Raw genomic sequence first — 25,316 nt, 5'->3', positions numbered from 1 at the left:
ATGGTTGCCCTAAACTCTGTCCTTTGGTTCTTCAAACCAGTAAGACTACAATTTCATTCTGAGTTATAGATACCCCACATGGTGCCAGCTGGGTTCTACTCTCCATTTTGAGATTTTTAAAAGGATAAAACATCTTGTCTTCTTACACAAAACTCAAATTCAGAACATTCAGAACGTTCTCCTTGACTGGTTGAAATTGTCACTTGATCCCCTAATCCCCCCAAAAGAGACATTTATTACAAAAGAGGCCTTTGGACATCCTAGGACAGAAAATATTCATTCAACTTTACAAAGGAGGTGGTGTTACTCTGGTGCAGATTTGATGGCTCATCCTCCTTTCAAAATTTTGATTTCCACTTTGTAAGATATGTGTTGAAGTCTGCAATATAATTTGTTACAACATAGACACATTCTAGAATGTTAGAGCCACAGCCACACAGGACTGTGGCTCCTTGAAGGTGCTTGATGGGGAAGTTTGAAGGGCCCAGTAGGGGGCTTCAGGTTCCCAACACTATTTCATCTCTTTTCTGTGTTGGGTTTTTACATGATTTTGTTTAAAGAAAGGATTCTGTGGCTAAAGGGTCTGAAAACAATCAACCTAGTGAGCCCCCTTCTTTTAAATGTAAGGAAAATTGAGACTTGGTAAAGTGAAAAGATACTGCTTATTACTTTCTTTGCCTAGTTTGCTAGTACTGGAAAGCAAGTCTTCTGACTGCTAACCCAGTATTATTTCAGCTACACTGGTGTTGTACTGTCATTAAATATTTAATCTCTACATCATTCTCCTAAATAGCCTATTTTGATACAATGTGAAAATCCTGGGACTGTTGGATGGGGCCATTTGAGGTGATTGGATTTTACACACAGCATTATGAATAAAGTAAAGATTATGTTATAGGAACTTGATGAGAAATTGTAATCAGTTGGAAAGGAAGGCTGGTTGTCAGATGCCAGAGAAACTAACAAAGAGTGAAGTAAGGACTGCCATGGCTGAGTTATTTTAGCTAAATGACTAAGAAATAAAATTTAGCAGAATGTGTTTATTGCCAGTGACCTGGGTCTTCCCAGAATATCCAGTTAGCAACCAACAATTTCCTTTTCTTGATCACCGGTCCTTATCCTTTGCAGAGAGGAAGGAACGCAAATCCTGTAGTGGTATTTTTCTGGGTTTCCTGCCAATAGAAGGCATGATTACGGGAAAATGTTTTTCCTTTGTTTTTCTCTTCTGACATATACTCTTCAGTTGTTACCCTGTTACACAGGACTGGACAGAAATGCAAAATAATTGTTTTATATCTTTCTAAAACCTTACCATACTTTTTTTCTTTTTAATTTTTAAATTATTTTTATTTTTTTAATTAATTTTTTAAATTAATTTTAAATTTAATTTTTGTTGAAGTAAAGTTGAATTACAGTGTTGTGTAAATTACTGCTGTACAGCAAAGTGACTCACTTATACATATATATACATTCTTTTTCATATTCTTTTTCATTATGGTTTATCACAGGATATTGAATATAGTTCCCTGTGCTATAACAAGTAGGACCTTGTTGTTTATCCATTCTATATATACCAGTTTGTATCTGCTAATCCCCAGCTCCCACTCCTACCCTCTCCTACCCCCCTCCCCATTGGCAACCACCAGTCTATTCTCTATGTCCCTGATTTTGTTTCTGTTTCATAGGTAGGTTCGTTTGTGTCATATTTTAGATTCCACATATAAGTGATATTATATGGTATTTGTCTTTCTCTTTCTGACTTAATTCACTTAGTTTGATCATTTCTAGTTGCATCCATGTTGCTGCAAATGGCATTATTTCATTCTTTTTTATAGCTGAGTAGTATTCCATTGTATATATAGACCACATCTTCTTTATCCATTCATCTGTTGATGCACATTTAGGTTGTTTCCATGTCTCGGCTATTGTGAATAGTGCCGCTGTGAACATAAGGGTGCATGTATCTATTTGAATTATAGTTTTGTCCAGATACATGCCTGGGAGTGGGATTGCTTTATCATATGGTAATTCTATTTTTTAGTTTTCTGAGGAACCTCCATACTGTTTTCTATAGTGGCTACACCAACTTACATTCCCACCAACAGTGTAGGAGGGTTCCCTTTTCTCCATATGCTCTCCAACATTTGTTATTTGTAAACTTTTTAATGATGGCCATTCTGACTGGTGTGAGGTGATACCTCACTGCAGTTTTCTTTTGATTTAAAAAATTTTTTTTTCTTTTTTTTTTTTTAATAAATTTATTTAATTTATTTATTTAGTTTTTTGGCTGCATTGAGTCTTTGTTACTGCGCACGGGCTTTCTCTAGTTGCTGCAAGCAGGGGCTACTCTTCGTTGTGGTGTGCAGGCTTCTCATTGCGGTGGCTTCTCTTGTTGCAGAGCACGGGCTCTAGGTGCACGGGCTTCAGTAGTTGTGGCTTGCAGGCCCAGTAGTTGTGGCTCATGGGCTCTAGAGCACAGGCTCAGTAGTTGCGGTGCACAGGCTTAGTTGCTCCACGGAACGTGAGATCTTCCCAGACCAGGGCTCGGACCTGTGTGCCCTGCATTGGCAGGCAGATTCTTAACCACTGCGCCACCAGGGAAGTCCCTATTTTTTTCTTTTCTTTTTTTCTCATTGTAGTTTTGATTTGCATTTTTCTAATAATTAGTGATGTTGAGCATCTTTTAACATGCCTGTTGTCCATCTGTATCTCCTCTTTGGAGAAATGTCATCTGCCCATTTTTCTTTTTTTGTTTTTGTTTAAATTTATATTATTTTTTTATTGACAAGAATCACGCCACAGAATCAGTCCAACTGGCCAGGGCCCCGCACCCAGACTGAGATCTGATCCCAGGTCTGTAGAAAGAGGCTTTCATGCATTTTTTTTTAAATTTATTTAATTTTTTTTTTTTTGGCTGTGTTGGGTCTTCGTTGTGGTGCACGGGCTTTTCATGGCAGTGGCTTCTCTTGTTGCGGAGCACGGGCTCTAGGCGCGTGGGCTTCAGTAGTTGTGGCACGCAGGCTCAGTAGTTGTGGCTCGCAGGCTCTAGAGCACAGGCTCAGTAGTTGTGGTGCACGGGCTTAGTTGCTCCGCGGCATGTGGGATCTTCCCGGACTAGGGCTCGAACCCGTGTTCCCTGCATTGGCAGGCAGATTCTTAACCCCTGGGCCACCAGGGAAGTCCCATGCATTTTTTTTTTTTTTAGCATTTCAACCCCTTTTTCCAGTTAAATCTTACACAGAACCACCAAATAGAAAAGCAGTAAAAGTGGTAGAAGTGAGAGAGGGGTCCCAGAACCCCAACTATCTGCTTCTCTGCCTTTATCCTCTTCCCAACTCAATCTCCCCCCACCTACCCCACCGCTGGAGTCCCTGGGCACCCTGGGGGACAACAGTCTGAGAACAATGGATCTGCCCATTTTTCTATTGGGTTTTTTGTTGTTGTTGTTGTTGCTGAGTTGTACAAGCTGTTTGTATAGTTTGGAAATTAAGCCCTTGTCAGTCACATCGTTTGCAAATATTTTCTCCCATTCTTTAGGTTGTATTTTCATATTGTTTATCGTTTCCCTTGCTGTGCAAAAGCTTGCAGGTTTGATTTCGGTCCCATTTGTTTATTTTTGTTTTATTTCTATTTCCTTGGGAGACTCACATCTTATATTTTGCATTTCTGTTAAGTGTTCTTCCATATCATGTTCATAATATATTAAAACTCCTGTCTTTTTAGCAAAGTGCATATTTCTAAACTAAATCTTGCTAATTAAGAAGGCCTGAAAAATTGGAGGAGAATTGAGAGGCTGTAAGAAAGCAGTCAGGTCAAGTTTAATGGATGAGATTGTTGAAAGATATAAAGGAGATAATGTATACACACATACCTGCTATATACACTGTGAAGCTCAGTGACTGTTTATTGAATTACAGCCTGACAGTTGGATCCCCTTTTTTTATCTGCATGTAAGGATAATAATAAGCCTGCTTCATGGAGTTGTTGTGAGGATTAAAGGAGAACATAGATGTGAAGTGCTTAGAACAATGCCTGGCTGGCACTTTGAGATAGCACCTATGGAAATATTTGTCTTTATTTTAAATTATCCTGTTCAGCAATATTTCAAAAAGTTGAAGGCAAGGAATGAGAAAAGGATATACAACTATTATTAATACAACTGTTGTTTTTCCATATATTCTTACAGTATTTATATGCATTTTTTATAGACTATTTTTTTAGAGCAGTTTTAGGTTCACAGCAAAATTGAGTGGACTGTACAGAGATTTCCCATCTAACTCCTTGTCCCCCACTTGCACACAGCCTCCCCCACTATCAACACCTTGCATAATAGTGATACGTTCTTTTTACAATCAGTGAACCTACAGTAATACATCATTATCACCCAAAGTCCATAATTTACATTAATGTTCACTCTTGGTATTGTACCTTCTGTGGGTTTTGATTTATATGCCTTTATTCACTTAACAATGTAGCATATATATATTTTCTATGGTGTGCTCATACATAGTCTTCATAATTGTGTATTTTTTTATAGGCCAGGCCTGCTACAATATTTTTCACTCCTAAGGTGAAGATCCCTTAGAGAGTTGTTTAATAGAGGAAAACTGTGCCTGATTTGTAACCTTTCTCTGCCTCAGCTTTCTCATCTCGAAAACAAGGATAACTAAGGACTGGTATCTAGTCTTTAAAATTATTTTCAAACTTTAAAGTGCATAGAAATGTAGGATAGTATTACTGCTGTGGAGGAAAAATTTTATCTGAGAAGAACCGTTGTGGGTTCATTTGTGAGACTATAGGAATTTAAACTGATGGTTTAGAATTTCACTAAAGGATAAGGTTGCAGAGGGTTGGTATTGAAATACAAATGCTTGAGTAAACTACCATTGATAAACTTGATTTAGTGTTTCCAAAGGGAGTCTGTGACAAGAACCACAAGGAAATCCAAAGCACTGCCTGGATTTCCATGAACTTGAACCTTGTTTTGACATTCTTGTTGCTGTTGTGGTTGTTGCTGTTAGGGCTGTTTTCCATCTAGAGCAGTGGCTTGTGTACAATAGTCATTTGTGTGTTTTTAATTCATAATGAGACTGTCCACAGTCTACCCTTTCAGTCTGCCTTTCAAAATATTGCCTGTTTTCCTTTCATTTGTCTTCTTTAAATCACAGTAAACGTGTGATTTAAAGGGCATCAGAGGTTTTTACACTGGTCTTTATCTCTAAAATGGTAAGGAGTCACTTAATTGACCCCTGTCTCTACAGAATAACGGAGCAAGGATGCCTTGTATATTTTGTCTAGACTGTATTATTCTAGTCATTAACTAGACAAATGTGTTTATCAGCAGCTAATTCTCAAATGTCTTATTATTTCAAATTTTATCTTTAAAGTAATTTACCATCATGCGTTGCTTAATGCTGGATACATTGTAGGTGGTCAGTAAGTACTTACTGACTAAGTAAAAGAAGTCGGGGGACTTCCCTGGTGGTGCAGTGGTAAAGAATCCACCTGCCAGCGCAGGGGACGCGGGTTCGAGCCCTGGTCTGGGAAGATCCCACATGCCGCGGAGCAACTAAACCTGTGTGCCACAAATACTGAGCCTGCACTCGGAGAAGCCCGAGCACCGCAATGAAGAGTAGCCCCTGCTCTTCGCAACTAAAGAAAGCCCGATGCAGCCAATAAATAAATAAATAATTTAAAAATAAATAAATAAAAGAAGTTGGAAATTTAGTGACATTCTATCATTTGGTCTTCTTATTGCTTTGTGCAGTGGATTTTTAGAGGGGGGCATGAAGGAGCTATTTTTATTATGAAAGTAATACAGACATTCTCCAGCTTTACTAAGGGGACGTACCCTGAACTACTAATGATTGATTTTTCTTCTTAACCTGTTTTTAGATTTCTTTTTAAAGTACAGCATGATCTATAGTATTGTGAGTGATTGAATGAATGAATAAATAAAGTATTTTATGGCAAATATAATTAAATGAGTTCTTAAAGCTGTGTCTTCATATTTAAATATTATGTGATATTCTGACAGTGTTATCTCAGAAATATAAACACATCAGTATCAATTATTCTTTTTTTTGAATATTTGAATTTTATTTATTTTTTTATACAGCAGGTTCTTATTAGTTATCTATTTTATACATATTAGTGTATATATGTCAATCCAATTGCCCAATTCATCACACCACCACCATCCCCCGCTGCTTTCCCCCCTTGGTGTCCATACGTTTGTCCCCTACATCTCTGTCTCTATTTCTGCCCTGCAGACTGGTTCATCTGTACCATTTTCTAGGTTCCACATATATACTTTAATATATGGTAATTGTTTTTCTCTTTCTGACTTACTTCACTCTGTATGACAGTCTCTAGATCCATCCACGTCTCTACAAATGACCCAATTTCGTTCCTTTTTATGGCTGAGTAATATTCCGTTGTATATATGTACCACATCTTCTTTATCCATTTGTCTGTCAGTGGGCATTTAGGTTGCTTCCATGACCTGGCTATTGGAAATAGTGCTGCAATGAACACTGGGGTGCATGTGTCTTTTTGAATTATGGTTTCCTCTGGGTATATGCCCAGTAGTGGGATTGCTGGGTCATATGGTAGTTCTATTTTTATTTTTTTAAGGAACCTCCATACTGTTCTCCATAGTGCCTATATCGATTTACATTCCCACCAACAGTGCAAGAGGGTTCCCTTTTCTCCACACCCTCTCCAGCATTTGTTTGTAGATTTTCTGATGATGCCCATTCTAACTGGTGTGAGGTGATACCTCATGGTAGTTTTGAGTTGCATTTCTCTAATAATTAGTGATGTTGAGCAGCTTTTCATGTGCATCTTGGCCACCTGTATGTCTTCTTTGGAGAAATGTCTGTTTAGGTCTTTTGCCCATTTCTTGATTGGGTTCTTTGTTTTTTTAATATTGAGCTGCATGAGCTATTTATATATTTTGGAGATTAATCCTTTGTCTGTTCATTCATTTGCAAATATTTTCTCCCATTCTGAGGGTTGCCTTTCCATCTTGATTGTAGTTGCCTTTGCTTTGCAAAAGCTTTTAAGTTTCATTAGGTCCCATTTGTTTATTTTTGTTTTTATTTCCATTACTCTAGGAGGTGGATCAAAAAAGATCTTGCAGTGATTTATGTCAAAGAGTATTCTTCCTATGTTTTCCTCTAAGAGTTTTATAGTGTCCAGTCTTACATTTAGGTCTCTAATCCATTTCGAGTTTATTTTTGTGTATGGTGTTAGGGAGTGTTCTAATTTCATTCTTTTCCATGTAGCTGTCCAGGTTTCCCAGCACGACTTATTGAAGAGACTGTCTTTTCTCCTTTGTATATCCTTGGGTTTGTCATATTTGGCCTTTATTATGTTGAGGTAGGTTTCCTCTATTCCCACTTTCTGGAGAGTTTTTATCATAAATGGGTGTTGAATTTTGTCAAAAGCTTTTTCTGCATCTATTGAGATGATCACATGGTTTTTCTTCTTCAGTTTGTTAATATGGTGTATCACATTGATTGATTTGCGTATATTGAAGAATCCTTGCATCCCTGTGATAAATTCCACTTCATCACGGTGTATGATCCTTTTAATGCGTTGTTGGATTCTGTTTGCTAGTATTTTGTTGAGGATTTTTGCATCTCTATTCATCAGTGATATTGGTCTGTAATTTTCTTTTTTTGTAGTGTCTTTGTCTGGTTTTGGTATCAGGGTGATGGTGGCCTCATAGAATGAGTTTGGGAGTGTTTCTTCCTCTGCAATTTTTTGGAAGAGTTTGAGAAGGATAGGTGTTAGCTCTTCTCTAAATGTTTGATAGAATTCACCTGTGAAGCCATCTGGTCCTGGACTTTTGTTTGTTGGAAGATTTTTAATCACAGTTTCAATTTCATTACTTGTGATTGGTCTGTTCATATTTTCTGTTTCTTCCTGGTTCAGTCTTGGAAGGTTATACCTTTCTAAGAATGTGTCCATTTCTTCCCGGTTGTCCATTTTATTGGCATAAAGTTGCTTGTAGTAGTCTCTTAGGATGCCTTGTATTTCTGCGGTGTCTGTTGTAACTTCTCCTTTTTCATTTCTGATTTTATTGATTTGAGTCCTCTCCCTCTTTTTCTTGATGAGTCTGGCTAATGGCTTATCAATTTTGTTTATCTTCTCAAAGAACCAGCTTTTAGTTTTATTCATCTTTGCTATTGTTTTCTTTGTTTCTATTTCATTTATTTCCGCTCTGATCTTTATGATTTCTTTCCTTCTGCTAACTTTGGGTTTTGTTTGTTCTTCTTTCTCCAGTTTCTTTAGGTGTAAGGTTGGATTGTTTACTTGAGATTTTTCTTGTTTCTTGAGATAGGCTTGTATAGCTATAAACTTCCCTCTTAGAACTGCTTTTGCTGCATCCCATAGGTTTTGGGTCGTCGTGTTTTCATTGTCATTTGTCTCTAGGTATTTTTTGATTTCCTCTTTGATTTCTTCAGTGATCTCTTGGTTATTTAGTAACGTATTGTTTAGCCTCCATGTGTTTGTCTTTTTTACGTTTTTTTCCCTGTAATTCATTTCTAATCTCATAGCGTTGTGGTCAGCAAAGATGCTTGATATGATTTCAATTTTCTTAAATTCACTGAGGCTTGATTTGTGACCCAAGATGTGATCTATCCTGGAGAATGTTCCGTGCGCACTTGAGAAGAACGTGTAATCTGCTGTTTTTGGATGGAATGTCCTATAAATATCAATGAAATCTATCTGGTCTATTGTGTCATTTAAAGCTTCTGTTTCCTTATTAATTTTCTGTCTGGATGATCTGTCCATTGGTGTCAGTGAGGTGCTGAAGTCCCCCATTATTGTTGTGTTACTGTCAATTTCCTCTTTTAGAGCTGTTAGCAGTTGCCTTATGTATTGAGGTGCTCCTATGTTGGGTGCATATATGTTTATAATTGTTATATCTTCTTCTTGGATTGATCCCTGGATCATTATGTAGTGTCCTTCCTTGTCTCTTGTAACATTCTTTATTTTAAAGTCTATTTTATCTGATATGAGTATAGCTACTCCAGCTTTCTTTTGATTTCCATTTGCATGGACTATCTTTTTCCATCCCCTCACTTTCAGTCTGTATGTGTCCCTAGGTCTAAAGTGGGTCTCTTGTAGACAGCATATATATGGGTCTTGTTTTTGTATCCATTCAGCAAGCCTGTGTCTTTTGGTTGGAGCATTTAATCCATTCATGTTTAAGGTAATTATCGATATGTATGTTCCTATGACCATTTTCTTAATTGTTATAGGTTTGTTTTTGTAGGTCCTTTTCTTCTCTTGTGTTTCCCACCTAAAGAAGTTCCTTTAGCATTTCTTGTAGGGCTGGTTTCGTGGTGCTGAATTCTCTTAGCTCTTTCTTGCCTGTAAAGCTTTTGATTTGTCTGTAGAATCTGAATGAGATCCTTGCTGGGTAGAGTAATCTTGGTTATAGGTTCTTCCCTTTCATCACTTTAAGTATATCATGCCACTCCCTTCTGGCTTGTAGAGTTTCTGCTGAGAAATCAGCTGTTAACCTTATGGGAGTTCCCTTGTATGTTATTTGTTGTTTTTCCCTTGTTGCTTTCAATAATTTTCCTTTGTCTTTAATTTTTGTCAGTATGATTACTATGTGTCTCGGCGTGTTTCTCCTTGGGTTTATCCTGCCTGGGGCTCTTTGTGCTTCCTGGACTTGGGTGACTATTTCCTTTCCCATGTTAGGGTAGTTTTTGACTATAATCTCTTCAAATATTTTCTCGGGTCCTTTCTCTCTCTCTTCTCCTTCTGAGACCCTTATAATGCGAATGTTGTTGCATTTAATGTTGTCCCAGAGGTCTCTTAGGCTATCTTCATTTCTTTCCATTCTTTTTTCTTTATTCTGTTCTGTGGCAGTGAATTCCACCATTCTGTCTTCCAGGTCACTTATCCATTCTTCTGCCTCAGTTATTCTGCTATTGTTTCCTTCTAGTGTATTTTTCATTTCAGTTATTTATTGTTCATCTCTGTTTGTTCTTTAATTCTTCTAGGTGTTTGTTCTTTAATTCTTCTAGGTCTTTGTTAAACATTTCTTGCGTCTTCTCGATCTTTGCCTCCATTCTTTTTCCGAGGTCCTGGATCATCTTCACTATCATTATTCTGAATTCTTTTCTGGAAGGTTGCCTATCTCCACTTCATTTAGTTGTTTTTCTGGGGTTTTATCTTTTTCCTTCATCTGGTACAAAGTCCTCTGCCTTTTCATTTTGTCTGTCTTTCTGTGAATGTGGTTTTCCTTCCACAGGCTGCAGAACTGTAGTTCTTCTTGCTTCTGCTGTCTGCCCTCTCAGTAGCAATTATTCTTAATGATAAAGGATTGGGGAGTGTATTCTTCAGAGAAGCCTGGATATAGATATTCTCATAGTGCCTTATGCACATTAGGTACTCAAGAACTGTTGAACGAATGAATGCATACAAGCTAACCTGCCTACCCTGGTGTAGAGTTTGTTCTGAAGAACAGAACTTTAATAGAGGAGGTACTGTGTAAGAGAACCCATTAGATTAAGAATCAAAAAACATGGGTTTTAATTCTAACTCTGTTCTTCATTGAACTTTGTAATTTTAGACAGGCCATCCTACTCTTCCAAGTTTTAATTTTAATTTCTGAAATATAAAATGAAAGACTTGAGCAAAAATAATTAGACGATCTTTAAGGTTTTTTCCCCCTTACAGGTGCTGTACAGTACCTTAACTGACCTTATTTAACCTATCCACATTCATGAACCCCTTCCCTCCCTCTTTAAAGCAAACCACCTCATCCCCACATCACACTGTCCACTCCTGATTGCTCTATAGAACTCCTCCACCTGTCTGCTCCCACCAGTTGAGTCATTGCCTTTCAAGAGCCAATTGTGTTTATCCCTAAACTGTTTATGCTAGTTTTACTCATTGTTGCTTTTATGTTATTTAATTTAATGTTATATTAACTGATGAAATCTGAGTATAAAATAGTCTTTTCTATGAGAACTAGTTTCATAAAGTTGAGTTTCTAGAAAAAAAAACTATTGAATTAGATTTAAGTGAGACAGCTGAAAAGATGAGGGGTTGTGTAGAAACCTAGGAGGATTCTGCACTTAGATTACTTTGCAAAATTCTGAGTTCTCTCGCTTCTTTGAAGACATCGATACTGAATATTTCAGTTTCAGCTTCAGACGGTGCAATAATGACTAAATCCAGCTATAAGACCCATACTCAGAGAAAAGGCCTTCCTACACGAAATAGCTAATGAATGTACTTTGTGTTGAAATAAAAGATTACCTCTTTTTATGATTCTCCAGTTGAAAAAATCAGCTTCTTTGGTTAGTAGACCAAGATCCCATGAGGTAAGAGGCCTTTTACTGTTCTGTGATCTCTATAATATTATAGGCCTTTTAAAAAATAAGTAGTAATCATCCTGTTTTAGGTCATATCAGTACTTTTTATTTGTAAGTTTTCTCTTTATATGAGATCTATGTTAAATACTTTTCTCTGTATCTTATTAAAACCCAATTTTTATTCTGTTTCCTTCACAGAACATCCAGAAGATCCTTGGCCTTGCCCCTTCACGAGCCGCCACCAAGCAGGCAGGTGGATTTCTTGGCCCTCCACCTCCTTCTGGGAAGTTCTCTTGAATTTAAGAAGAACCCTATAATTCCTGTCATTCTTTTTAGACACTCAAATCAGACCGGCAACTATTTTGTAGCAAGAGCCATAGGTAGCCTTAGCACTTGGGCCACTTTCTAATTTTGAGTTATTTCTAGGATTTTTTGGATATGATTTGAATGAGAATGGCACTCAACAAGCATGATAGTGCTTTTGGTCACAGATTAATTTTTTTTAAACAAGTGTTTTGATTAGATAAGCACAGGTGATGTTTATGTAATAAGAAACGAATTCTTATTTTGCTTACCCAAATATTTCTGTGGGATCAACTCTCAAGTATGTGCTGTGTGCCATGTACCATGGAAGTTGGCTCTCAATGAGCATTTAGAGATCTGGAAGAAAAATTTAGTTTATGTAACTCTTATTTGGAACTATTTGTTGTGTGTTTTTTTCAACCCAAATATATGACCTGAGATCAATAAAAGAGGCCAAAATTTTAGCTATCTCATCTACGAGGAGAGACATGTTTTGTTTTGCCATATTTCTAGATACATATTTTTAGTAATCTGAACATAAGGGTAAACATTGGCCAGGAAGGGGCAATGCTGTTTTTGCTTTTGTTTTTTCTCTCCCGTCCCCCTTACCCTGGGGCAATGTTTAAATGTAATATTTTATCATACTTGCTTCATATGCTCAAAATACAGAGTTGCTCTGTTATAGGAATTCGAAAGCATGAGAGGAAAGGAAAGTAATAACTCACGAGAGTATAAAAATGAGGGTCCTCAGCAGTTTCCTTCATACCCTAGTACAATCTGTTGGATTCTTGGGAAGGCACTCAGTCCTCCCCTGGAGGCAAGGTTATGGTTATATCTGTGGTTAATCTTGCAGAGCTTCCTTGTAGTCACAGTGGCCTTCGGTTCTTGCCCTGCTCCTTTGTAAAGGATGAGAGGATGTTTATACCATGATCTTCCCCCCGAATCCATGGAATTGGAAATCTTATGTGGAGTGATAACTCTAGTACTAAATGTTTACTTTTATCAGTAGTGTCCTTAGATGCATGTATTCTACCAGTGAGAAAGGTACATTATTTGCAAAGTAACAACTGTTAAACCAACAGCAAACTTTTCAATGGCATAAAGTCCAGAAGACAGTGGGATAATATTTTTAAAGCTGGAGAAAATAATTATCAACCTAGAATTTTATGTACAGCTAAACCAGAAGTTTGAGAGCAAAACTGGGGAAAATATTTTCAGAGCTACAAAATCCAAGATAGTTGAATTATTAAAGGATATATTTCAGGGACGGGAAAGAATACCAGGGGGAAGGTGTGGGATCTAAGAAACGATGGTCAACACAGAAATTGATAAAATATATGGATACATTTAAATATTTTATGGATTATCTAGTTTAAGGATTATCTCAAGACAACCCCACAAAGTAATTACTGTTCTTGCCCTCATTTAACAGATGAAGAAACTGAGGCAAGAGAGGTTAAATAACTTGCTCAGCATCCCTTAGCTAGTGAGTGGCAGAGTTAGGATTCGAACCCAAGCAGTTTAAAGCCATGTAGTCCAGGCTCTCAAATGCTGTGTTGTATTATAACATCCCAATATAGTATGTGGTGAATCTCTTCCCATCTCTTTCCATTATCTCCTCAGCTAGAGTATATGAGCTCTAAAGTTGAGGCTTTGTCTTTTTTTGTTGTTGTTCTTGTTTCCTCAAAGCCATCACATGGGTGGGAGGGGGCACAGCAGGAGCTCATTAAAAGCAGATGAAATGGAACAGAAATCTCTATTGCAAGGTTACCTTTATCAGAAAAGATGCCTGATAATGGATAGTGATAACTTCTAATGGTCTTTTCTCCATGTCATTAACTGTTCCAGGCAAAATAAAAATTAAAAGGGTGATAAAGAAGGAAACGATGATCATGATAACAATGATGAGAAAATGACGGAATATCTAAACTAAAGCATAAAAAGAGAAGAAACCATACTCAAAATTCTGCGTCAACTTGTAAAGTGAAAATATATAGTTCATCCTGCCATCAGCCCTCTTAGGTTTTGAAGCTGGTGCTTTCTAATCAGATTTCTAATGGATGTTGAGGCTTTCATAAAGTATATTTCAGTGGAAGAGGGTAAATAAGAGGGAGAAGTAAAAAAGGAGAAGGAAGGAGGAGAGAGAACATCTATTCACCCTATTCCTAAAAGGACACAATAGCAAGGATGTATGCAGAGGAAACAGAGCTATCACATCACAAGAATGTAAATTCAAGGAGATATTAAGGGCTACTATAGCCTCACAGTTAGCTTTTTTATTTACTTGCCCTGAAAAATTTTCAAGACTAGTCATTTGGATGACTCTAAATCCAGACCATCACTGAATTAATGGAGATGACATTTCAAGCCAGAGAAGCCTCTGAACAGCTCTCAAAACACGTGATTTGGCTACTTTGCTTATGTAAAGGATAGATTGTCCCCTTCCTAGTTAAAAAAAAAAAATCAAGCATTATTAATATTTACATTAGGCTACTCAGGTTGTGCTCTTAATATACTTAGTAGTAAACTTTTTAAAAATGCAGGTAAACCTAAATTTATTAACAGATAAGACTTAAAAAATCTAAGCCAGTTTGAAACCTGGAAAGCAAACGAGTGTACTCATATGCCTTTGACCAGATTGTGGTTCCTCTTCTCTCATGTGTAAATTATTCTGTTCAGTTTGTTTAGGGATTTAAAATGACATCAGTGGATTGATGAGCATCCAGAATTTTCCCTTACATCCAAATCAAAATCATTTTGTCACAGGCTAGTGTGTAGTAGGGTTTTTTCAACATAACTTAAACTTATATTGTGTATTTCAGTCCTGCCCTTCAATACAAGTAAAAGCACCATATACTTTCTCCTTTTTTGGATTAATTCTGCTTAAGTTATAGTCTTTTATTTTCTTTGAATTTACTTCTTGCTTTGAGTTTTAAAGCTTTTTAGAATGGAAAAAAACCTCAAAAATAAATGAAAGTTAAAAAAATGTATAGTATAAAGAACACCCAGATACTGATTATTCATCTTCAGCAATTAATTCATGGCCAATCTTATGTCTACCCCTTCTTGCTTCTATTCCTCTTATATTATTCTAAAGCAAATCCTAGGCATTGTATCTTTTACTCATAAACGTTTCAGGGCTTTAAAGAATATCTGTATCTCTATATATATCTCAATACCATTTTCACACTTTAAAAAATTGACAGTTCCTTGATAGGATAATTGTCTATAGATGTCAAAATTTTTTACAGTTTTTTTTAATCAGTTGGTTGACAAGCGTTGTAAATCTCTTCTAATCTATTATCATGGTTCTCAAACTAGAATACATCAGAATCACCTAGAAGCCTTGTTAAAACACAGACTGCTGGGCCCTACTGCAGAGTTTCTGATAAGTCTGCAGTGTAGCTTGAGAACTTGCACTTCTAACAAATTCCAGGGTGACGCTGATGTTGGCTGGCTTGCAGTCCACTCACATTTTAGTTCCCCACCATCTCTCTTTCATTTCCCCCCTTGTAATTTATTTGTTGAAGAAACTGCATTGTTTCCCCTGTAGGGTTTCCCTGTTTGAAATTTGCTGATTGCATGCCTGTTTTACACACTGTTGGTTGTCTCTTTTTGTAATGTTAGTTTTTGCTAATCACTAATTGCCAATAATTAGGGATTGAAAAATTATGATACTCTACTATCTCTTCATTTATTAGGTAAAAATACCTCTATAGGTAGAAGCATCCCTTCATCTACTGTTTGGTTACCCAGTGTTAAATTTTATAGGAAAGGCAGACTAAATGCGTGATGATCTGGTTTTCAAAATAATGAGCTGTTCACTCTAATGCTCCAGGGGTGAACAATGTGTGTGATTAGCAGTTCATAGGTTTAAACATACTTGATTCATTTCAGTTCACTGAAGTTATTTTTCTTGTGGATGCTCAAATTGTCCTATTTTTGGCCAGTGAGAGGCTCTTTAAGCTGGCTCCTGGGGCTGTTTGACATGACCCTAGTTTTCATTGGTGGCATCCTTGCTAAGTGATATGACAAGATGTTCCAGGGCCACCTCATATTTCCTGCCTGACCAGAAGGCAACACTTTCTTCAAGGAGGCCTGATTCATTTTACTGGGGAATGGTATTTGGAGACTGCAGTCAGAGCATAAAGATGCTCATTGAGACTGGGTTACTAGGTTTCTAGGCCCTTTTTGTGGACTAAGATAGGTAATATGTTTTGTTGTTGTTTTAAGATAAAATGCATCATGAGTTTATACCAGTACTCTATGCCCCTCTTAAATTCCGAGCTACAGAGTTCTTCCTTAATTTCTTTAACCTGTGTCTCTTTTAATTCTCACGCTAAGAATTCCAGTTTTCATTGCCAGAAATGATGGAATATCATATACTTAGTCTTTAGCATAATCCCACAATATCCACCCAAAAGTCTCAGAATATCAATACCAACATTACTACCAACAATATAATTCCTGAAAATAATTGAAGTTTTTTTGGGGGGGAGGATGGGAGTGGTTCTTTAAAATACATCCCACTCCAGGTTTACAGTCAGATTACTGAAATTTCAGATTATCTGGAATAGTTTCTTTTTTGAGTTTCTCATTCATGTCCTCATCACTGTCCCCTTAATTTCCCTGAAGTAGCCTGTCAGGTAGTCTCCTTTACTCTGGTCTCTCCTGGCTCATCATCCATCCTGTAAAGGCAATAATCTTTCTAAAATATAAATCTAATTGTGTTGCTCCTCCAAGGAAAGTTGTCCACCGGCTCCCAGTAACCTGTAAGTAAATGTAAACTATTTAGCATAGAAAATCACCCTAGTCTGGATCTCCAGCCTCTCCCACCCCTAGGATCTACCCTTCTCCCATCCCTGTCTCGCATACATCCTAGGCTCTAGTCAAGCAAATTTATTTTTTAAATTCTGCATTTTTCACATTTTTAGACTTTATTAACTTTGTTTTCTCTGCCTGAAATATTCTTCCTCTTATTTGCCTGATTTTCTCATGTTTCCTTCTCAACTCAGCTCAAGCATCTCCTCCTCCTAAAGGTTTTCTCTGACCTTTACGTGGTCGTGTTAGGTTTCTTTTCCCTGTATCTGTTTGAGCTTTTCATATGAGTCATTTATTAAAAAATGGGCAAATCTCTTAACTTTCTAAGCCTCAATGGCCTCGTCTGGAAAATGGGATGAATACTCCAGTTAAAACTGTCATATCCAACATCACTCATCTGAGTCTTCGGCTAGATTCTCTTAGTTCCCTCTGAAAAGCCTGCTGCCTGATGCCCACAGCACACTGGACACTGTCAGCCGCACGTATGCACTTTAGCTCTTACCAGGGAATTGTATAACGTTACTTGTTTTACTTGTTAATTTTAATTATATACACTAAGTATTGTGAAAATTAATGAAATATGAATGCAAAAAAGAGAATTGTGTCCATGAAAACTAATTTGAATGGTTTGGAATGACTCAGTAGAAGCAAATTGCTAAAAATAATTGCTTTGACTTACATATGGGTAAAATAACAGAGACTGAAAAAAGTAATAAAAGTTTAGAAAGATTCAGTACTCACATTCATTCTTAGTGTTTTAGTTCATACTTCACTTTAAAGAAACCAAAACTGGAAATCAGAGGTGATACATTTTTGTCTTAAAAACATTTTATTTTAGGAAAGCATTGCCACAAAGCATGGAATTTTCATCATCACAAGTTCTGTTTAGGGACTTCCCTGGCGGTCCAGTGGTTAAGACTCCATGCTTGCATTGCAGGGCACGCGGGTTCAATCCCTGGTTGCGGAACTGTGATCCCGCATGCTGCACGGCATGGCCAAAAACTAAGATTAAATAAATAAATAAATTATTTTTTTAAACTCTGTTTAAATTCTTTCAGTCTTTGAAACCTTTGAGTTGCAAATGTTTGATTCTGTTGTTTTATTGCTATAAACTATGCATGGAAAACAAAATAAAGGTAAGGGTTCTTTGAAATGAATGAGCCAGTCATGATGAATCAAACAAACGAGAGGTGATACATTATCGGTTTGGTGTATACAAAAAAAGAAAAAAGGGACTTCGCTGGTGGCGCAGTGGTTAAGAATCCGCCTGTCAATGTAGGGGACACGGGTTTCAGCCCTGGTCTGGGAAGATCCCACGTGCCGCGGAGCAACTACGCCCGTGCGCCACAACTACTGAGCCTGCGCTCTAGAGCCCACGAGCCACAACTACTGAAGCCCGCATGCCTGGGGCCCATGCTCTGCAACAAGAGAAGCCACCGCAATGAGAAGCCCGCGCACCACAACGAAGAGTAGCCCCCACTCGCCGCAACTAGAGAAAGCCCGCGTGCAGCAACGAAGACCCAACGCAGCCAAAAATAAATTTATTAAAAAAAAAAAAAACAACAAGACTCCAAAAAATAACCTCATATTCAGGGAAAAAGCCTTGACCCTACATCAGAAGTGAATAGGTATATATTTGTTATAAGTTAGAAGTGTCTGAAGTACATATGAATTTTTTTTCATGATTCTGTAGTTAACTTTTTAGATTAACCTACAAATTACTGGTTCTAGTCACATCAGCTACATGGATTTTTCCCTCATAGTGTTTTGGATGGATTATATAAAGCAATTGACATTATGCCTGGCATATTGAAAGCATTTGATCTTCAAACACAGCAGTCCTATAAGGTAGATAGGACATCTTTTTATTGTCCCGATTTTATATGTGACAGATCAGGTTCTGAGATGTTGTGATGTATCCAAGATCACAGCAAGTGGCAGAACCAGGAAGAGCCTTAGGCTTCAGGGTCCATGCTGTTTCTACTAGAGCATCCGGTAGGCTGACTCCATTGGGTCTACAATATAAGACTGCTGAGCTGGAATCCTGTCTGGACTTGTTACCGTTTATGCAAAATGTCTTCATGTAAGGCAAGCTGGGGTTCCCAGGGAGTATCATTTAAGTGACTATCACTGTCTCTTTTCCCTCTCTTTTTAAAAAACTTGCGCACATTCCTGTTTCACCATCTGAATGGTACATATTAACGTGACTTTGTGAATCTTAGAAGAAGATGTTAAATTATTAAATCAGGAAATTGTCCACCGGTCACAGATGAATATGGAAGAGGATAAACATAAGTCTACTAAGAGATGATGTTTTTGAATTTCAAAATTGCTTTTTTTAATTTTTATTTTTCAAACTTATTTTACTGAAGTGTAGTTGATTTACAATGTGTTAATTTCTGCTGTACAGCAAAGTGATTCAGTTATACAAATATATATTCCTTTTCATATTCTTTTCCATTATGGCTTATCACAGAGATGATTTTTTTTAAAATCTTTGAGTCTTTAACTTCTTTTAATTTTTTTATTTTATTTTTGGCTGCGTTGGGTCTTCGTTGCAGTGCACGGGCTTCTCACTGCGGTGGCTTCTCTTGTTGCGGAGCATGGGCTCTAGGCACGCAGGCTTCAGTAGTTGTGGTGCGCGAGCTTCAGTAGTTGTGGTACGCGGGCTCAGTAGTTATGGCTCACAGGCTCTAGAGCACAGGCTCAGTAGTTGGGGCACACGGGCTTAGTTGCTCCGTGGCATGTGGGATCTTCCCGGACCAGGGCTCGAACCCGTGTCTCCTGCATTGGCAGGTGGATTCTTAACCACTGAGCCACCAGGGAAGCCCGATTCTTTAAATTTTTTTTTCAATTTTATTTTTGGCTGTATTGGGTCTTAGTTGCAGCATGTGGGATCTTTCATTGCGGTGTGTGGGTTCTGTAGTTGTGGCGCGTGGGCTTAGTTGCCCCACGGCGTGTGGGATATTAGTTCCCCAACCAGGGTTCGAACCCGCATCCCCTGCATTGGAAGGTGTATTCCTAACCACTGGACCACCAGGGAGGTTCCAGAGATGATATTTTGAATGACTGCTTTCTGAAGATGAGAGGCTAAACATATTTTAAACCAGAAAATTATATTGGGATCCAAGGCCCATCTGGCTGCTTATGAATGTAATCAAAGGCCTTTTTTATGCAAGTGATTTTTAGGTTTGTAATTAATTACTGCAACCATTTGCTGAACAAAGTCATCAACCATAAATAGAGATCATAGCCAGAAGGTTGGAAAAGCCTACAACCTGCTTGAGCTGGTGACAGGCTGTTCCATTCTAGAGAAACTTTCACATTTTTTAGCAAAATAGGACAATAACTTTAGAGCAGCGGTTTTGAATTTTTTCTGACCACAATCCACGGTAAGGAGTACCATTATTGCAACCCAGACACTGAAGTTTCATGAAACAATGTTTACCTCCTACATGCACTTTGATAATTTCATACTTTCATTTTTCAAAACATTTGGTCACATTCTTTAAATGCAGTTCTGCTCTTTTTTGATAACACTGCTCCAAGAACACTCAGATATAAACAGTAAAGTCAGCTTGGACAGGAAAATGGAGATGCCACTGGCTTCCCTATTCCCATTTATATCCCTTGACTCAGGGGTGATATTTAAAATATAAAAATATCATTTAAAAAGTCAGCCTGCCGAAGAGATCCCTCTGAAATTTTATTCTCCATATTCACACCAACTTTTCTAACTTTATAAAAGTACTGTATCTACAAAACATTTTGGTCTCAATCTACTAATTTTACCACCTACTAATAGGTGGTACCAGGTAGTTTGAAGAAAAAAAAAAAAAAAACAAAAAAAAAAACAACAAGACGGAGAGATCTCTTTGGAAGTTGAATTAGGAAATTTGGCTGAAGTCAAATTTGGGAGAATAGAATAGAAAACACTGCTTAAATTAGATGTGGTGGGCTCATCTAAGACTCTGACTATATTATGTTAATCAGTAATTGGGTTTTTTAAAAAATTTATTTATTTTTGGGTGTGTGGGGTTTTCGTTTCTGTGCGAGGGCTTTCTCTGGTTGCGGCAAGCGGGGGCCGCTCTTCATCGCGGTGCGCGGGCCTCTCACCGTCGCGGCCTCTCTCGTTGCGGAGCACAGGCTCCAGACGCGCAGGCTCAGTAGTTGTGGCTCACGGGCCCAGTTGCTCCGCGGCATGTGGGATCCTCCCAGACCAGGGCTCGAACCCGTGTCCCCTGCACTGGCAGGCAGACTCTCAACCACTGTGCCACCAGGGAAGCCCCAGTAATTGGGTTTTAAAAATAAAGAATAATCAAATTTCTAGAAAGGCTTTAGCCAAAGTGTGACTTCTTTCCATCAAATATGTTGGAATGACTCTTCCTGGATGACGAGAAAACACAAGAACCTGAAACTAATGTCAAGATATAATTACATACATCCATTCACGCATCCACCAGGCACATACAGGGCACCATCTTTGTGCAAGACCCTGTGCTGGGGGCATAGTGGCCACAAAGGTGAGTTGAGTAGGATTCTATGTTCAAACAACTGACAACTTGTGGCTACTGTGTCAGTTGCCTTATTTTAAAAAAGAGGATGATAATTTCTTCAGTGGCCTGCTACTCACAAAATTGTTATAAAGATGAAATGAGAAATAGATATATACTTTGTAAATTATAAGGGGACATTAGTAAAAACAGTTGAACAAGTAAAATGTTCAACTGTTTTATTTCTATATATACTAAGCAATCATTTGACAATTTGTTTTTCTTCCCCTTTAATCATCAATTTATGATAACTCTAGGCAGCAGCTAGAAGATTTTCTTTCTGAAGTTCATTTGTCTAAAAGCTTTAACTGTATTTAGTAAAATGTTGCTGATAAAAAGTGCTAGACTTGTAGATGAACAAATTTCATTTCCTTCTAGTCTTGGTTGTACCCTATGTCCACAGGATAATTTAACTAAAAATGTTATCTTCCAATAAAAAATAATGAACCAACTTCCTGCTTATCTCAGTAGATAGGATTTATTGATGCACAATAAAGATTAAAAAATACCCAGAAGACTTCAAAATAACGTGAAGTACTATTAGGTCACTCTTAAAAAATTACATGGCTACAGATATAGAGGTCATAATCTCTATAACTCTGGTAAGACTCAATCCTTAAAAGTTCTAGCAATGTGAATATCACTTCCCCAAGGTGATTCTTCTCAGTCACATCAGAGCAACTCAACAACACCAGGGAGGTGCAGAGATTAATAATACATAGTCAATATCCTCTAGGAGAAAGGATGAACAACAGTAATGATTGTGGTATACAGTGCAATAGAGGTAGCTACACAGAGAGAAGGAGACCATTGATTCTGTTTGGGGAGGGTTGGGAGCTATGGGTTAGCAAAAATTAATAAAACAAAACCCCTGCCTTCAAAGAGCTTAAGAGTATAGATGGGGCAGCATTTGATTGACTCGGCCAAGTATGGCAAGTAGAAATGAACATAATGTATTCTAGGACGTAGAGGAGGATATCTAACACAGGTCCAAGAAAGGGTTCTGAAAGAGGTGACAGGAGCCAAATTCTAAAGAAATTATTGGAGGTGGCTGAGAAAAAGTTGGAAGAAAAGCATTGGAGACAGAAAGAATAATGTACAAGAAAGTAAGGAAGCAAGAAAGAGTAGGTAGTTTAGGATGACTGGAGCTCTGGGGATACGTGGGGAACCGGCAAGCCATGAGGCCAATTCCTGACCAGCTAAGGGGTTTAGGTTGAAAGCTCTAAGCCATTGATTACAAGAAGAGAAATTGCATGATCGGATTTCCATTTTAAGCTCACTCTGGTGGCAGGGTGGACAGAGATTAGGAAAGGCAAGCCTTTGGACAGATTAGGAAGCCATTCATTCATCGTGTGTATATTAAGTGCCTACTGTGTACCAGGACACTGTGGTCATCAAAAATATACATGGTTACACTTTCATGGAGTTCCACTCTGGTGGGGGAAGTAGATGTCAAACAAATGAACACATAATTACAAAATGTAGGTATTCTAAATCACTGTGAGAGAGTAGGACAATGTGACTGTGGTACATCTCTGCTGTTGCTGACTGCCCAACATTCCTTCCTTCTATTTTTTTTTTTTTAATTTATTTATTTTGGGCTGCATTAGGTCTTTGTTGCTGCACGCGGGCTTTCTCTAGTTGCGGCGAGCAGGGCTACTCTTCGTTTTGGTGTGTGGGCTTCTCATTGCGGTGGCTCCTCTTGTTGCGGAGCATGGCTCTAGGCGCACGGGCTTCAGTAGTTGTGGCATGCGGCCTCAGTAGCTGTGGCACACAGGCTCTAGAGTGCAGCATTCCTTCCTTCTGACAGCAGTTTCCTTTAGGGAACCATACCTCCCCTACTCCATATGATATGTCTATCACATTGTCCCTTCTTCCTAAAAGGTGGACAAATAACAAAGACTAGTCAATTAAAGTGCTCTATCCTCCTGGCCCTGGTGCTTAGGCTCCAGGCTGGGCATAGGGGCCAAACAAAAAACCAGCCAGGAACTACTCTGATATTTGATATGTGGATGCTAGGAAGGAGAGGGCCTCTCATTCTTTTGGCTCAATGGCTTGAACCATTAACATCTTTCCTGATAAATGTAGAGAACCAGAGAATGAATCCAATAAACAGGTGGAAGTAGAGCAGAGAGAGAGAGAAAGAAAAACAAAAAGTTTTGACAACATTATTTGAGCCCCTGGATCTAACTATGCCTAAAGCTGAAGCCACCTTTGAACATTCCAGTTACACTGAAGGGAATACAGGAGAAGGAGGCGCATGCTTTGGGGAAAAAATAATGAGGCTAACTTTAGACAAAATGAATGGAAGAAGCTTGTGGGATAACTAGGTGGAAATGCCTAATAGGGTCTGGATATATGTTTCTGTTGTGTAGAAGGGAAATCAAAGATGGAGTTACGTACTTGGGAGTTACTGAAGTACAAGTGAAAGTTGAAGTCAGGTTTGTCTCTGAACTACAAGGAGAATCTATAGCTTGTGACGGAAGAAGAACAAATTCAGGGGAACATTGTCATTTATAGAAGAAACAGAAGCAGAGATGCCTACACAGAATAATGAGAAAACCCAGGAGAAAGGGAGGCTATTTGAGCTGAAGATGAATAAGGTTTTAACAAGTGGACATCCTAGGTTCTTCTCTCTCTCACATGCCCTCCCCACAACCAATCTACCAGCATATTTTGTTGGCTCTGCTTTTCTCAGCACTTCTACCTAGACTACCACCTTTGTCTACCATTGCCTGTCACCCAGGTTATTGCATTAGCATCCTAACTGGTCCATTTGATTCCACTCTTCTGTTCCTAACACAGCAACAATGTGTGATTCCTTTACAAAGTCAGCCAGATTGTATAACTCCTCTGCTTAAATCCCTCCCTTGGCTCCCTGTATTAGTTTGCTAAGGCTGCCATAACAAAGTACCACAAGCTTAATGGGGACATAGGTATATGTATAACTGATTCACTTTGTTATGAAGCAGAAACTAACACACCATTGTAGAGCAATTATACTCCAATAAAGATGTTAAAAAAAATTTAACAAATGCAAAAACAAACAAAAACAAAGTACCACAAGCTTAGTGGGTTAAACAGCAGAAATTTATTGTCTCACAGTTCTGGAGCCTGGAAGTCCAAGATCAAAGTGTTGGCAGGGCCATATTCCCCCTGAAGACACTAGGGAAGGCTGTATTCTAGGACTTTCTCCTAACTTCTGGTAGTTTCTCAGCTTGTGCATAACTCCAGTTGTTTCACATGGCATTCTCCCTGTCTTTGCGTCCAAATTTCTCCTTTTTTTTTAATTAATTAATTTATTTTTGGCTGCATTGGGTCTTCGTTGCTGCACGCGGGCTTTCTCTAGTTGCCGTGAGCGGGGGCTACACTTCGTTGCGGTGTGCGGGCTTCTCATTGCGGTGGCTTCTCTTGTTGCAGAGCATGGGCTCTAGGCTCGTGGGCTTCAGTAGTTGTGGCTTGCGAGCTCTAGAGCGCAGGCTCAGTTGTTGTGGCTCGCAGGCTTAGCTGCTCCGCAGCATGTGGGTTCTTCCCGACCAGGGCTCGAACCCATGTCTCCTGCATTGGCAGGAGGATTCTTAACCACTGCACCACCAGGGAAGTCCTCTCCTTTTTTTTTTTTTTTTAAGGACACAGTCGTATTGGATTAAGACCCCCCTTAATGACCTCATTTTAACTGGATTATCTCTGTAAAGACCCTGTCTTCAAATAAGGTCACATTCTGAGGTACTGGGGGTTAGGACTCCAACATATCCTTTTTCCAGGGGACACAAGTCAACCCATAACACTTCCCAACTCAGAGTAAAGTCCAAAGTCTTTGCAAAGCTTCTACAAGACTATAAGATGTGCCCATTCCCCTGCTCTTCCCCACCCCACCCCTTCTTACTGTCTGACAGCATCCCCTACTATTCTCTCTCTGTCATTCACTCTGATGGTGACACAGGGATTTCCAGGTTGTTCTCAGTACACTAAGCACACTCTACCTCAGGGCCTTTGCACTTACTTTTCCCTCTGCCTGAAAAAGTCTTCCCCCTAGATTTCTGCATGGATCTCTTCATCACCTTCTTCAGGTCTTGGCTCAACAATCATCTCAGTAAGTCCTTCTCTGACCCATTATTTAAAACACTCTACATTCAGATTATTCTAGCACTCTATCATTTTTCTTGCTTTACTTTTCTCCATAACACCTTCTGATGTATCATAACACTTTCTCCTAACACATTCTGATGTACAATATAATTTTCTTATCAATTTACTTTATTGCCTATCTCTTCCCACCAGAATAGATGCT

General features: G+C 38.4%; 1 protein-coding gene across 1 annotated transcript in view; it reads left to right on the top strand.

Moving 5' to 3' along the window:
- Positions 1-12,128, top strand: part of TMCO1 (transmembrane and coiled-coil domains 1) — a 55,020-nt gene extending 42,892 nt beyond the window's left edge. The window contains exon 7 of the mRNA XM_068541182.1: positions 11,547-12,128. Within this exon, the coding sequence (XP_068397283.1) occupies positions 11,547-11,645 (99 nt within the window). The 3' untranslated portion in view covers positions 11,646-12,128. The remainder of the gene's footprint in view (positions 1-11,546) is intronic.
- The last annotated feature ends 13,188 nt before the right edge of the window (positions 12,129-25,316 follow it).

This window comes from Eschrichtius robustus, chromosome 3 (assembly GCF_028021215.1).
Source record: "Eschrichtius robustus isolate mEscRob2 chromosome 3, mEscRob2.pri, whole genome shotgun sequence".
NCBI lineage: Eukaryota > Metazoa > Chordata > Mammalia > Artiodactyla > Eschrichtiidae > Eschrichtius > Eschrichtius robustus.
Note: the sequence above shows the minus strand (reverse complement) of the source record. Positions and strands in the feature narration are given on the sequence as shown.